At 40.8% G+C, this 14,463-nt stretch overlaps 1 protein-coding gene across 2 annotated transcripts in view; it reads right to left on the bottom strand.

The window, feature by feature from the left end:
• Positions 1–14,463, bottom strand: part of Arhgap10 (Rho GTPase activating protein 10) — a 415,566-nt gene that overhangs the window by 63,682 nt on the left and 337,421 nt on the right. For both annotated transcript variants that reach the window (XM_017802706.2, XM_008851102.3), the window contains one exon: positions 13,497–13,647. In XM_017802706.2, the coding sequence (XP_017658195.1) occupies positions 13,497–13,647 (151 nt within the window). The remainder of the gene's footprint in view (positions 1–13,496; positions 13,648–14,463) is intronic.

Raw genomic sequence — 14,463 nt, 5'->3', positions numbered from 1 at the left:
CACAGGGCCCAAGCTTGGAGTAGAGAACAGATGGGGAGATGGAAGGGTGAGTGCGGCTGGGGGAGTCAAGGCGCGGAGGGCTGCATGGTAGACTTCCCCCCAGAGAGGCCTGAGGGTGGGAGAGCGGGCCGGGAGTGTTAGCCAGTGGTGCAGGTCCGGGAAGTAGGGAGAGGTGAGGGCAGAGCCAGGTCCCGTGGAAGCAGTGCTCCTGGGGCCCAAGGAAGGCACCAAGCTGGCCTGGTCGAAAAAGATCAGGAAGCAGCACCAGTTCCCCAGGTGTCTGGGGACCCAAGACCAGGAATGGCGCAGGGCCCGAACCAGGAGCAGAGAACACCGGTGGAGATGGAAGGGCAAATGAGGCCTGGGGAGTCAATGCGCCGAAGGCTCCGCGATGGACCCACCCCGAGAAGCCTGAGGATAGGGTAGAAGGCCAGGAGAGTTAGCGGGTGGTGCAGGTCCGGGGGAGCAGAGAGAGGTGAGGGCGGGGCCAGGTCCGGAGGCAGTGCTCCTGGGGCCCAAGGAAGGCACCAAGCCGGTGCAGGTGAACAGGGTCAGGAATCAGCAGTGGCTCCCCAGGTGTCTGGGGCCCCAAGACTAGGAATGGCACAGGGCCCAAGCTAGGAGTAGAGAACAGCGGGGGAGATGGAAGGGTGAGCACGGCTGGCGGAGTCAAGGCGAGGAGGGCTGCACAGTAGACTTACCCCCAGAGAGGCCTGAGGGCGGGAGCTAATAAATTTTTTTTAAAAATAGAGAATAAAATGGGCCCAGGACACAGGTCACTGGTAGAGCACTTGCCTAGCATGTGCAAGGCGCTAAGGTTTTATTTCAACCACTCACACCCACAAAAGGGGTGGTTTCTAAATCTAGCTTACCTCTGTTTTAGCTATCTTGCAGGTTCAAGTAATGACATGCTGGGGAAGGGGCCAAACACTTCCATTCTTCCCCTGTCATTTTTTTCTCTCAATAAATAAGTTAAAATGGAAGCCATAATGGAGGTAAATAATACATAAACTAGTTAACAGCAGCTGGATGAGAATAATCCATTCAGATAATGCCATCTCTATCTGAAATCACCACTAGGAAAAAGGAATGTGATTCAAGGAAACAGCCAGTCCCACTCTCCAATTCCAAGAGCACAATAGCACCACATGGTCTGCACCCCACTTCAAAAAACTAAACTGAGGGAAATCAACTCCCAAACTATAAACTACAATATCAAGGCATGAAAAAATTCAGTGAAGTTGTTGCAAACATCATTTTTTTCCTACTGTCAGTGGATTTTTGAAAATAAAGCATTAGGTTGGTCAGAGTGGTCTAAGAGATTCCCAAAATAACAAAGCTCTTGATTATCTCCCAGAAGTGGAAGATAAGACCCTTCTGCTGAAGACACAGGACTTGAAGTGATGGAGCAGGAACTGACCTGGAAGCCTTCTACCTGAAGTTTAACTCCCATAATTCTGCAGGCTACTATGCAAGCTGCTAAGGGAGAAAAATCAATCAATGGTCCAACCCAACCCTAAAGTCTAATAACCATAACAACCAGCTGAGCAAACTACCTCGACTGACAAGTATACTGTATATCACCCAGGAAAGAAACTTCTTTTTGCAACAGATGGAGGCTACTGCAGAATCCCACAACTGGTTAGACACAGAGAATATATGTCTGACAGGTGCCCAGTCCTAGGTGACATAGATATAGTGGAACCTCTAGGCCTAAGACTCATGAACATAGCGGAATGGGGGTTAGAAAACTAGTGCACCCCTCAACTCTCATCAGTGACGCTTCCTTATGCAACCGAGTGGGATGTACACAGTGGCCACAACTTTTAAAAAATAAGAGACTGCAGAGTTTGTGTCCCTGATAGGATTCCTGTATCAAACCTCTCCCACCCATGGCTTAGAGATCATTGCAGAAGACAGGGTGGAAAGACTATAAGAGCCAGGGTTGAACATAGGGAAGCAGAGGCTATCGGGCCAATGGAAGCTTGCATATATGAATTTATGGCAATGGTGGCATCGAGCACAGGACCCATACCAACTCAGACAAGGGCCCAGAGTGGAGTGAGAAAACGGGTGGACCTAGGGAAAGACTAGGTCCACTCTAGTCTGGGAACTATTGGAGACTGACCAGTACTGGGTGAGGGAGCGTAGGCCATATCAATGATCTCTAGACAGGCTGACTAGACTCCAGGGAATGAATTTGCACCTAAAGACATCTGGGTACAAATGCTTGACTGCATAGGATTTAGCATGTATAGTGAAATTCATGAGGTCTAGTGGGGGGGGATGGGGAAGGGTCTAAATTGATTAAAAACTGTTGTATGAAATGCACAAAAGCTCAATAAAAACATTTTAAAAATTAAAGCATTAAAAATTAAACATAATACTTGCCTTTAAAAACCACTGGGAGTTAAAATATGTCAAAATTATACACTTGGAAAAACTGATGAGGGAATCAGTTATGTTAGAATCAAGCCTATGACAAAAAAAAAAAAGAAAAGAAAAAAAAAGAAAAACAGACCCCATTATCAAGTTACAGCAGCAGTGAATAGGTATTGGGTTACAGCTCAAGGAGCCACCTCTACCACTTGCAAAGGTCAGTGGAAGTCAGCAGTAATTCAATTATACAGCAAGTAAAGACCAGTCCAGTTGCACTGTCAATAGAAGTCAAGGCAAATTTTTTTACCCTGTAAAGCAGATCACTTTGCTATCATAATCACCACGGTCCAGGATGTTATTTAGAGACTGAGATTCCTGCCTCCATCAATAAGCAAAGCAATGCAACAGCCATGCACTATTATCCCTAGAAACCAAAGAGAAATCAGATACTGAATAAAACAGTCTTCCATAAACTTCCAAAGATGCCTGCCACTTCGGCACTTCAGGAATGACAGACAGCACTGTACACAGAACGCAAACTCCAGGCCCATGGAGGTAACAAAGATAAGGAAGGCTGCTAGATTCCTGGGTATGTGTTCTCTGCTCCTGGCTCTTTTTCTTACACACTGAACATTAATTAGCATCAATTACCAGACAAAGGTGTGAGCCATCAACAATCCTAGGTACTGTACTAGACAAAAGATCAAATTACACTTTCTTTGACAGCATACGAAATAGAAAAGTACTGCATATATTACACTAGAAAGAAAATATAAACTAAAACTCTTGAGTATTTACTATGCATTGTATGATTTACATCTAAAAGCTCAGTTATACCTGGCATAAACCATGTCAAAGTTGTATTGCACAAATTCCTAAAGCTTAGAGGAGGCCAAGGATTTCAGTCTGGGTTCATTTAAAACAAAACTTACCCATAAAGTTCACTATTTAATAAAACTCTTTGCTGTCCAGTCGTAGTGATCCCAAAATGCAAGGACAATAGGAACAGGAGACAGCAGCGAGGGAAAAAATGAAGCCATAGCCTAGCACGTCAAGCAACAAAGCACTAAGCAGTAAGAGCTGGCCATGCTCCCCATGGTGCCAGTTCAATGCAGGCCACAAACAGCATACCCTCTCTCTGGGGCTCTGCTTCATAGTCCTCCTACTTCCAAATCTCAAGCCGAGACTCAGCACAGCAAGCATGAAACACAAAGAAGCCAAGACTTGTAGATTCTATTATATTTACATATATATATGTATGTATGTATGTATTTACATGCTTATATGTGTGTATATTTACATATGCTATCTACATGTATATATATTCACATGCATATAAAACAATTGGTCACTATAAAAAAAAAGATATTAGGAGAGTCACCAGCTTCTTGAGCCCTTAAAATAAACCAGTTTTTTATTTGATTTGATTTCTATATTTATTCATGTAGTTTTCCTTTAAAGCAGAGGTTACTTTGAAAATTCTATTTTATGATTTACTTTTTTCATTGACAGTCATGTCAGATTTTTCTGTATGGAAAGATTTTTTTTTTTTTTTAAATCATCACTGCAAAGCTGGAAGCCTGGGTGTAGTCAGTTAGAGATGTATATGAAGGGACTGTATTCAGCCAGGTGACAGAATAAGAATTAAAAGTTGTCTATGAGTAAATGCCTGCATTCAAATGCACATAGTATTACAAAACAGTAAAAGATAAATGTCTTTTGTGATAACAAGTGATATAAAAATAAAAGGGATAATTTTAAATGTACAGAGCTGGTTTTTAGGTTCAGAAGGGGATAAAAACAATGTATAATCATATTTTCGTTACACATATGAACAAAGCCTAGCACTCTATAAGAATTCTAGAAGAGTAATAAATGAGCAAGCACAAGTTAAACCCTGTAGAGCTGGGACTAATCATTTCTAATACTTAAGCTAGCAGAGTTACATGATATCACTTTACTAATAGCAGTGGTTATCAAATCAGATCAAAATCACAACTCCCAAGATTCCAGAATGTGTCTGAACTGCACAAAAATTTAACTGCTTTTCTTTTTGACTGCAAAATTTTTAAAAATTGAAATTCCTGATACAGAATAATTTTTTTTTTATCTAGAAGATGGCAAATTCATATAGCTCAGCCTGTTAACATAGCCGTTATAGTCTGGTCTGTAAACAGAAGAACTGAGCCAATGGGAGGGAGTGGAGTCTTTCTACTTCATGTCATTCTTAGATGTTTTTCAAACTTGGGACTATATCACCTATTTTTAAAACAATTTTTTAAAAAAGAGGGGGATGAAAACAAGAACAGAGAATGAGGGAAATTCTGGAAGTACCAAATTTCTAATAATATTCCCATCCAAATTCATATAATCTTGTTAGACTGAGCATCAGGTACCTGAGCTATCTTCTTGCAAACCAACTCAAGACCAGACACGTTCCTTTAGGCAAGTGTCATGTGCATCAATACAGACTTGTATAGTACTTGGTATTGGAACATTACCTTCTCAGCTCTCTCAAGAAAGACAGCTTCAGAGCTAGTTGTTAGAATCCACTGGGTCCTGGGCTCAAAACCATGCTTATGAGTGGACTGTCCTTTTGCTTCATATCTTTTAAAAGCCTACAGGTGAATCTCTTACAAGAAAAAAAAAAACTGACCATTTGTTAAAATGAAAAAGAATCATTCTTACAATTAGAAAAGAGGAAGCTGACCTATCCTATTGCTTGAAATGCTTAGGGTATTTCTCAAAGAAAGAACACAAGAGAAAACAGAAGCATTATTGAATTCCAAGAAAGAGCAGGCTGTGCACTGTGCTCATGTTTAAAACTTCAACAGAGCCGGGCGTGGTGGTGCACACCTTTAATCCCAGCACTCGGGAGGCAGAGGCAGGTGGATCTCTGTGAGTTCAAGGCCAGCCTGGTCTACATAGTGAGTTCCAGGACAGGTGGGGCTACAGGGAGACCCTGTCTCAAAAAGACCAAAAAAAGAAAAACTTCAGCAGAGCAGTGAAGAGCCCAGACTCTAGAGATGGACTGCCTGGTTGAGCCCTAGCCTTGTCAACAACAGGCTGTGAGATTTCCAGGTGTCTTTGGCCCTCTCTGTACCAGTTTCTTCAAGAATTTCACAGTGAGAATAAACTATCTACAGTTTGTTCTGAGGATTACCTAAGCTTAGCAAACATTGCTAAGAACAGTATTTGGCACATAATATGATGCTACACAGTTATACTATTATTTGCTAACTTTCTGTCACATTCACCTATGAACTATTAAGTTTCAAGAGTATACTCATAAAGAATCAGGATAATAAACAGGCTTAAATAACCCTTGTCTGTATATGATCCAAAGAGATAAAATCATGATCATAATTACATTAAAACTTGAAAAGGCCTGTGTTCACTTTAGAGAATTTTCACAGACCCAAAATACAAACAAGAATTCATTTGAACAGGCTTAAAGTTTTTTTTTTTTTTTAAACAACTGAAGGTGACATTGTACCCCTCCACAAACAGGCACACAAAAGCACTGCAGAAAGCAGACCAAAAACCTAGAAGGCTTAAGTTACAGAGGTGCCACCCAGAGCTACCAAGGCCAAACAGAGACAACTAAAAAATACAAGGGGGGGTTTTCTGCTGTTGACTTAATCTCCTTCCTAGATAGCTGGTAAGGATTCAGTAGGTAAACATAAAACCAACCATGGGACTGCTTTGTTAAGTGTAGCCACACCCTCATAACTGTGATAGATTTCCTCATGGTCTGTAGGAGTTATCTGAGTAATACAAGTAATTTAGAATTGGCTTTACTGGCATAATACCTTTCCTTTCAAGATATCTGTTCATCTTCCTGGCTATCAAAGAAAACACTGCAGATCACTCACTCTTGACAGCCTTAAAAATTCTATTTCATTCAGGATAAACAATACTTTGGTTGGTTTGAAAAGATGTTTCTTAGACAGCCCAGCTACCTCCTACGCTACAAGAGTTTCAAAGAGGGCTATAAAGAGAGTGACAGCTGCTTGAATTCAGAACTAGAAATTAAAATAAAAGCCATTAGAAGTGAAGAAAGAACACACTCCACAGGGAGACGAGCTTTAAAGAAATTTTCTCTCTCCTATAAATTCTAGTTACCTGCCATGAACTTATTTTCACCATAGAAGCAGCTACATGTTTTTTAAAGGCATTAAATAAGCTTTTATTAAATAAGGGGGAAATGTTCATCCCACACAGAAGCATAGTGAGGACTACATAGGAAGTCAGAGAAGAAGTTGCCTTTTGCTTTGTCACTAGCATTGGGGAGCTGAGCTCAGAGGAGGCTTCGGGGGAGGTACCTATGCAGGGGAGGCATCATGCATGATTTATAGGCACACCACAACTCAATTACAGCTCTGAAACTTCTAGATACCTTTTCTGACCCATTGATCTTATCACTGTAAGGATGAGTTAAGAAATAATCTATCTACATGTACTGACACAGAGTCGAGCCTGGCCTGAGATTCAGCATCAAAACACAGTAATTCCACATCAAGGAATCTCAGCATGCTTTGGGGTCGGGGAGAAACACCCACACTCAGGAAGTTATTACCCAGAGCCCACCAGTGGAATGTCATGCTGAACAGTTAAAAAGAATAGAGAGAAGAAGGACTTCCAATCTTAGGATGAAGATCTGCTTCTGCCCAGTTACCTGGGTTGATTAGAATTTTTTGTGAAGCTGACCAGATATCTCTACAAGGAAAGCCAACAGCTAGCTGCAGGATGTCATGACAATCTATGTCAATCATGGTTTTTTGGTGGTTCTCCTGAGTAATACATGGAATCCACATTATGCTGTTGAAGTGTCCTACTAACATTTTAGTATTTATTTACTATTTCTCTTTCCTCTACCTTTACAGATGCAGAACTCTTCTCATCCTTTTAAATCATAGTCACCTCAAAGTATTTTGGCTTTAAGAATAATACTGAAGAGGAACAGCTAGGTTTGAGTGGTTATTATTATGATAAACATATAACCCAGGTAACCATCTTCTGAACCATCTTCAGTGGTAGACAGAGTACTACCTTAACTTTGCAATCATTAGACTTAAGAGTGTAAGCAGTTGCATGATGGGAATTTTATAAAAGCTTTTCTAGAGTTGTGTGCGGTAATTCCAATTGTAACATTCACTACCATAAAAACCACTAATGTGTAAGAGACAAACTCTCACCAGTTAACGTTTAATACTTTAGGATTAAAAAAATCTCCATTGGAGGCAGGCAGATCTCTGTGAATTCAAGGTCAGCCTGATCTACCTACATAGTGAGTTCCAGGCCAGCTGGGGCTACAGGGAGACCCTGTCTCAAAAAGATCAAAAAAATTAAATTAAGAAAAAATCTCCATGGGTTGGGGATGCTACTCAGTGGTAGAGCACTTGCCTACCACACTGAAGGTTCTAGGTTCACCCTGGCATCCCCACCCCAAATCTACATTCAAAAAAGCATTCAATGCCCTGATTTCTCATTTTCTGTTTTCTTGCTTCATGCCTCAGAACCAAGCCAATTCTTTCTCTTTTTTATTATTTTTATTTTATGTGTGTGTTGCCAGCACTCATGTCCTGCAATGCCAGTGGAGGACAAAAGAGGGCGTCAGATCCCCTGGAACTGGAGTTACGGACAGTTGTTAGCTGCCATGTGGGTGCAGGGATTCGAACCCGGGTCTTCTGCAAAAACAGTCAGTGTTCTTAACTGCTGAGCCATCTCTCCAGCCCCCACCAAATTCTTCCAATCTACCTAACTTGATGAAATATCCATCAGCATTTACATGTCCATCATTGACACACGACACTTACATGGCAGCTGAAAGGACTTCTCTACAAGATACTTTTTTCCTGCCCTGATTTCAGAGGCTGATCCACATAGGGAGCTGTTCCTACTGAGCAGTGCTCCTTGCCTTGCATCTGACTCTTCCTTCACAGTGGATATAATACGCCCTTTTTGCATACAAGTCTCTGTATCCTCCTCGTGGTATCTACCATGCTGTAGGACTACAATAACACATGTTCAACAAATGTGCTCCAGTTAGCACATTTGTAATCCAAATGTTAAAAGTGCCAACCCAAAGATACCCAAGAAAGACCAACAGTAGAGTAATATTAAATCCTGCCAATTGGCTTGCAAGATAATTTTCTTCTCAACCCACATTAACTCATATATTTTTAACTTCCTAAATAAGTAAACTGCTATATTATGTACAGAGGAAGAGACAGGAAGAGAATATCTAATTATATATAAGAAGATACGTACAACAACTAGTCCTATAAATGCCTAGTTCTGTTTAAAATTAGAGCTAGTATAAAGGAAGAGAGAAAGAACTTAGTCAAAACTCAGATGGTGAGACTCTCCTCTCTCCTCCTTCAGATCGGCATTCACTCAAGTAGGCTCACGAACTTCCCTCATGGGTAAGGGAATTAAGACAAACACAGCATATACTCGGCTATTTCAGACTCTACCAGTTCTAAGGAAATAAAAACAGAGGGAAACTCTGTGGAGATGAAAGCACACCTTTCATTTTTACTCTGTTTTAGCACTGAGCAGCCCACCTCAGATTCTGTCATTTCACAACTTGCTTACAAAGCTATGGCTTGGTGCAGCTTTGAAGTTTATGAGATTAGTAAATGCTGTAAGAAAATGAGCAATCTGGATTCTATAAAAGACCGGCATCTCAGTGTAGGTTTAAAAGCTGCTTTAATTAAGAAAACTAGATACTATATCTACTGCAATTCTTATAAGTAACAATTTTTAAGGAATAGAGTTTAAGTTCTCTAGCAAATAAGTTGAGTATCATTTAATCATGACAAAAAATAGTCTTTAATTGCTTTATATGATCTATGATTTTAAGAAAATCATTTCATGATCAAACTCATAGGCTCTCCTGATTCTGACAGCTTTAAGAAATAATGAATTTTGAAAATATTTATTTATTATTATTTCATGTGTATGAGTATTTTGTCTGTATGTAAGTGCACCATGTGCATGCAATGCCTTTGGAGACCAGAAGAGGGCACTGGATCCTCTGGAAATGGAGTTATAAATCCTTGTTAGCCACCATGTAGGTGCTGGGTGGTCCTCTGCAATAGCAGTCAGTGCTCTTAACTGCTGAGCCATCTCTCCAGCCCCTAAAAATAATGATTGTTTTATAAAATAAGATCACATACAACTGTAGCTAAATGTGCCTACACAGTCTCTCAAAAACACTAAGCTCCTATGGTTATACCAGTCCTCCCTCAACCAGGGATGGGCTCAATAAAGCAGAATTAAAACATGTCAAGCTTGCAGAAGTCTTATCTGCTTGAAGATGTCTGGGTTCTGTGCTTTGGAGTCTGTTCTATGCAGCTTTCACCACAGGCATACAGGCTGTTCACTATTGACCTTCGCATCTGCCTGAAGGCTAAACTGGAGCCAAGTCTGTTTGTACAATACAGTTTCATTCTCAGTGTAGATGTAACATACCAAAAGCTCTACGCAAGAACCAAATCTGTGACTGAATCACAAGCTGAGGACAATCTTCAGTCATTCAAACGCCTCTCTCAAATCTTAGCAAAAGAACCTACCTAACTTTTAAGCAAAAATTATTTCTTCTGGATTCTATGAAGTTACATTTATCGTATAGTATTAATGAGTAAAGGAGAACAAAAAAGAAATATTCATACTAAAACAATTTTCTACCAAATTCCTACCACATTTTAAACAAAATTAATTAAAACATCGGATGTGACACTACTGTCAACAAGAATACCAAAAATGCCCCCAAAGAGGAGATTTCCTTTGAACCTTCATGAAATAGTTTGAAAATTAGATGTTTCAGAATGCTAAATTAAAAAGTTTAAGTTCCTATAACAAGAATGAATATCTAAGCTGGCAAGGTGGCACACCCATTATTGGCACTCAGGAGACCGGGACAAGAAGAACGCTGAATGTTCAAGGTCATCCTGGGCTCCGTTACAGAACCCTGACTCAAAAACTAAGAAAAAAAAAGGAAAGAATGAATATATACGTACTCTTGGGGGGCGGGCCGAGTTTCTAACATGCTAACCATTCAGCAGCATCACCTCTTGGGGGCGGGCTGAGTTTCTAACATGCTAACCATTCAGCAGCATCACCCTCCCTACCTGCTTCCTTTTAGACACAGTTCTCTACCTCCCTCCATCATTTCCCTTTTACACATACTGAACTCTAAGAAACCTTTTTCATGTAACTTGAACAAAGCCTAGCTACAGCAACTGGCAAGGGGGATGTTATTTTTTAATTGCTTTGTATTGCCTTCTGACCTTCAGGATAATATAAAACCACTCCATAACCAAACTCATGGGCTTTCTCAATCCCTCACTAGAAGGAATGAGGTAAAGCTATAAAAGAGAATATAGGGACTAGAAGAGTGGCTCAGAGATTAAGAGCACTGGCTGTTCTTGCAGAAGACCCAGGTTCAAATTCCAGGACCAACATGGTGGCTAATAACTGTAACTCCAGTTCCCGGGCTCTAACACCCTCTTCTGTCCTCCATGGGCACTGCATGACATGGCTGCACTTACATACATGCAGGCATAATACTATACATAAAATAAAATTGTTAAAAATTTAAAGAGAAAATAGTAAAATACTATGTAATTAAACATCATTAAATAATGAACACAAGAGAGACTAAAAGAGATGTATATTTGGCCATCTTCAAGTAATTTTTAGGAAGTAAGGACTGGGGTGTAGCCCAGTGGCAGAGCATTTGCCTAGCATACAAGGTCTATAAGTTCTCTCCCTAGCACCAAGAAAATATATTACCTAGAGCCAGGTATGGTGGTGCATGCCTTTAATCCCAGCATTTGGGAGGCAGAGACAGATGGATCTCTGTAACTTCCAGGTCAGCCTGGTCTACATAGTGAGTTCCAGGCCAGCTGGGGCTACAGGAAGATGAGAGAGCGAGAGCGAGAGCAAGGAGAGAGAGAGAGAGAGAGAGAGAGAGAGAGAGAGAGAGAGAGAAGGAGAGAGAGGAGAGAGGGCAAGAGAGGGAGGGAGGGAAGGGGGGAAGGAGGGAAGGAGGGAAGGAGGGAGGAAGGAAAATATATTACATAATAATTAGGAAAGCTATATTATAAAGTACTTTGAACCTTCCATCAAAGATGAGAGTACTGACAGACATTTGTTAGCCATTAATAATCATTTAGAAAACCAGAAACCAGAAAGCTAACACCTTCACAAATCTGAGCAGATACCATGATTCTGTTCCTAAGAATAACAGAAAAGTAGGTGTGACTCTAAGACAAATGCCTGCCTCTGATCACCTCCATTAGGAACTAGTCATTTCCAGTTCCTTTGAAGCCTAGTAAGACAATGCACGTAGTTTTCTGTGCTGTACCTTGTTTCTCCCTCCTACCTTTGCTTAGTTCACTGCTTATTAACACTTCTACCAGAGGATAGGTGAGATGTAAGGGAAGGTGAGACTCAAACCAGTCAGTTTTACTCCTTATTAGCAACTCTGTTGACTAGGAGTGAAAGTGAGAAGAAAGAGAAAAAAAATGAGCTAGAATCACAAGTGGAAAGTAGTGTCTAAAAAGTTCTGGGAGCTAGGCAAATGGCCTAGTCAGAAAAGTGCCTGTCTACAAGCTTGAGGACCTGAGTTTGGATCCTCAGCAGACACAGAAAGAAGTTGGGTGTGCTCATGCATGTCTGTAACCCTAGTCCTGGGAGGAGGAGGGACAGAAGCAAACCAAGCCCCAGTGCTCAGCTGGCCAATCACAGAATCCCGAGTTTTATGAGAGACTCCTGTCTCAGAAGGTGCGAAGTGACTGAGAAAGCCTCTAGATACTGACTTCTGGCCTCCACACACACATAGGCATGCCCACATGTACATGCACAGCCACCTGTACAAGTGCACACACACAAACACACAAAAGGAAGGTCTAAGATTAGAAGCTAATTTTAATGATTCAACCATTTCCCCAGGAAAGTAAAAATCTGGATTCTTCGCTCATGTGAGTAAATGTAAGCAATTCAAAAGAAACAAGGAGGACTCGGCCACCCAGTGCTGTCACCGAGGCTGTTTCAGGTCTTCCCCTGAGGACCTCCAGTCCCTTCCTTGCATGACTCTATGGATGTTACTTTTCGCTTGAGTGTGTAACTGTTTATGAGGGAGGTACTGTATTTGCTCCTGTCCTCACTCCCTTCTTCCCTCTGACAACCATCTCGTACTTTCCAATCAATACAGCCCCAGGAGTTCAAAAGGATAACAATGAGCGTTTTTTTCGGGGGGTGGCATAAAAAGTGGAAGAAAATTCAAGACTAATCTCAAATTTGGGAAATTAAGTCACTAGGAGAGAAACTCATGAAAGGAACCACATGGATGTAAACATGCAGGCCTTGACACCAGGGTCATTTTGGTCTCTATATCAAGAATCATATGACTATAAATCATCAATCAGCTTCTATGCAGCTATGGTCTTGGTTTTAATCTGAAAATTCAGATTTCCAGGCTCTCTAAAACTGAGTAATCCAGTAATACTCAGACAGCATGGCTGCATGGCAAGAACTGGCTGCTTGGAGGGGACATGAGAGGCCAGAGTCCCACTGTGCCCAGTTCATGAACTAGCTTCAAACACTACCAATTTGCTGCCCCTGTCTTTTGAAATGACAAAGGGATCTGTGTTTTGAGAAAGTCAGTCAGCTGGGGCAGGTTCGGTACAGAGTAGAAGCTGAAAGCCCCAGGGTAATAGTGACCTGTGCCTTTAATCCAGACACATTCACAGTGGATTGGCTCAACCAGCTCCTCACATCAAAGATCTGCTTTAATTTTAGTTTGCTTTCCATTTGTCTCAGGGTTATGTAACCTCACAGGAGGTCACACAAGTCTCCCAAAAAAGGAATTTAAGCTGTCTTAAAAATAAAAAAAGAACCATGCATAACAAAGACAAACACAAAACTGAAACTTGCATTTTTCTCCCTGACAAGTTTCAACCTTCCCATTAATCTCAAAAATTATAATCTTAATGGAGAAAGAAATTAAAACACAGAGAATAAAAACATGTGGTATCCCCAGAGGGCATGAGATATGCTATACCCTCCACATGTCGTCAAGCAGAAAAACATAATTAACATCTTACCATCTTCCAGCTCAAGACAAAGATTATACACAGCCACAGGTCTCTTCGTCCTCTGTCCTTGTCTCTTTGACTGCCGTGGTGGAGCATTTGGGGGTGACACTGACAGGCAGGTGGGCTCAGGGAATGAAGTATCAGGCAAGCTCCCAAAAATCTGTCATTGAAGCATAAAACAGAATGGTTGACCACGAGTGAAAGTCTGTGCACTGCTACAGTAAACCAGTGTCAAGCCATGTTACACTTGGAATTCCTTCACAACAGGCTGGAGCCCAAACCCAGCCCTCTTGAATCTAGAGAAGAGGTCAGAAATGTTTTTTAACAAAAGATTTCAAAATAAAACAACCCACTAAAATTTGAACACCACCATCATAGCTCTTCAGCACCAAAGAAAAGCAGCCAGAATATAGTATTAAAGTATTAACATCCCATTAAGTTTTCACAAAGGATATTTTTAAGCCAAAATGCTGAACTTTATTTTTTTCCCAATATATAAACAGAAATATCTAGTTGTAAACATTCTTTATATATTTAAAAGAAGCCTGTGCTTAAGAAATTACCTGTCTGGATTCTTATTTACATTCTTCATAATTTTCTTATTTATATGCTTTATAGATTTCATCAATCCATTTAATACCTTCCAAGTCCTCTTAATAGCTTCTTCTTGCACTTCAGGAACCTAGAACATTACCACCTTGACTTATTGACAATGTCATTCATATATCAGAAATAATAACAATTAAAATGTGCTGCTTCTTTGCTTGGCATTTTTCTCCCTTTGTAGAAAAGTAAATGTGTACTGTAGAGAGGAGTATATCACGCTAGGATGACTTATCACAGATCTTCCTTAGCAGCAAGACCTAAGGCTAGAGGCTTCCCTCCAACAACAATGGTAACCCTCCACCTTTAATGAAGTCATAAAATCAAATATATTAGAGACATCAGCCCAACAGACGCTACACTTCCAAAAGGT

This window comes from Nannospalax galili, unplaced genomic scaffold, assembly GCF_000622305.1.
Source record: "Nannospalax galili isolate Female #2095 unplaced genomic scaffold, S.galili_v1.0 scaffold585, whole genome shotgun sequence".
Classification (NCBI taxonomy): Eukaryota; Metazoa; Chordata; class Mammalia; order Rodentia; family Spalacidae; genus Nannospalax; species Nannospalax galili.
This window is presented reverse-complemented; position numbering and strand designations above follow the sequence as displayed.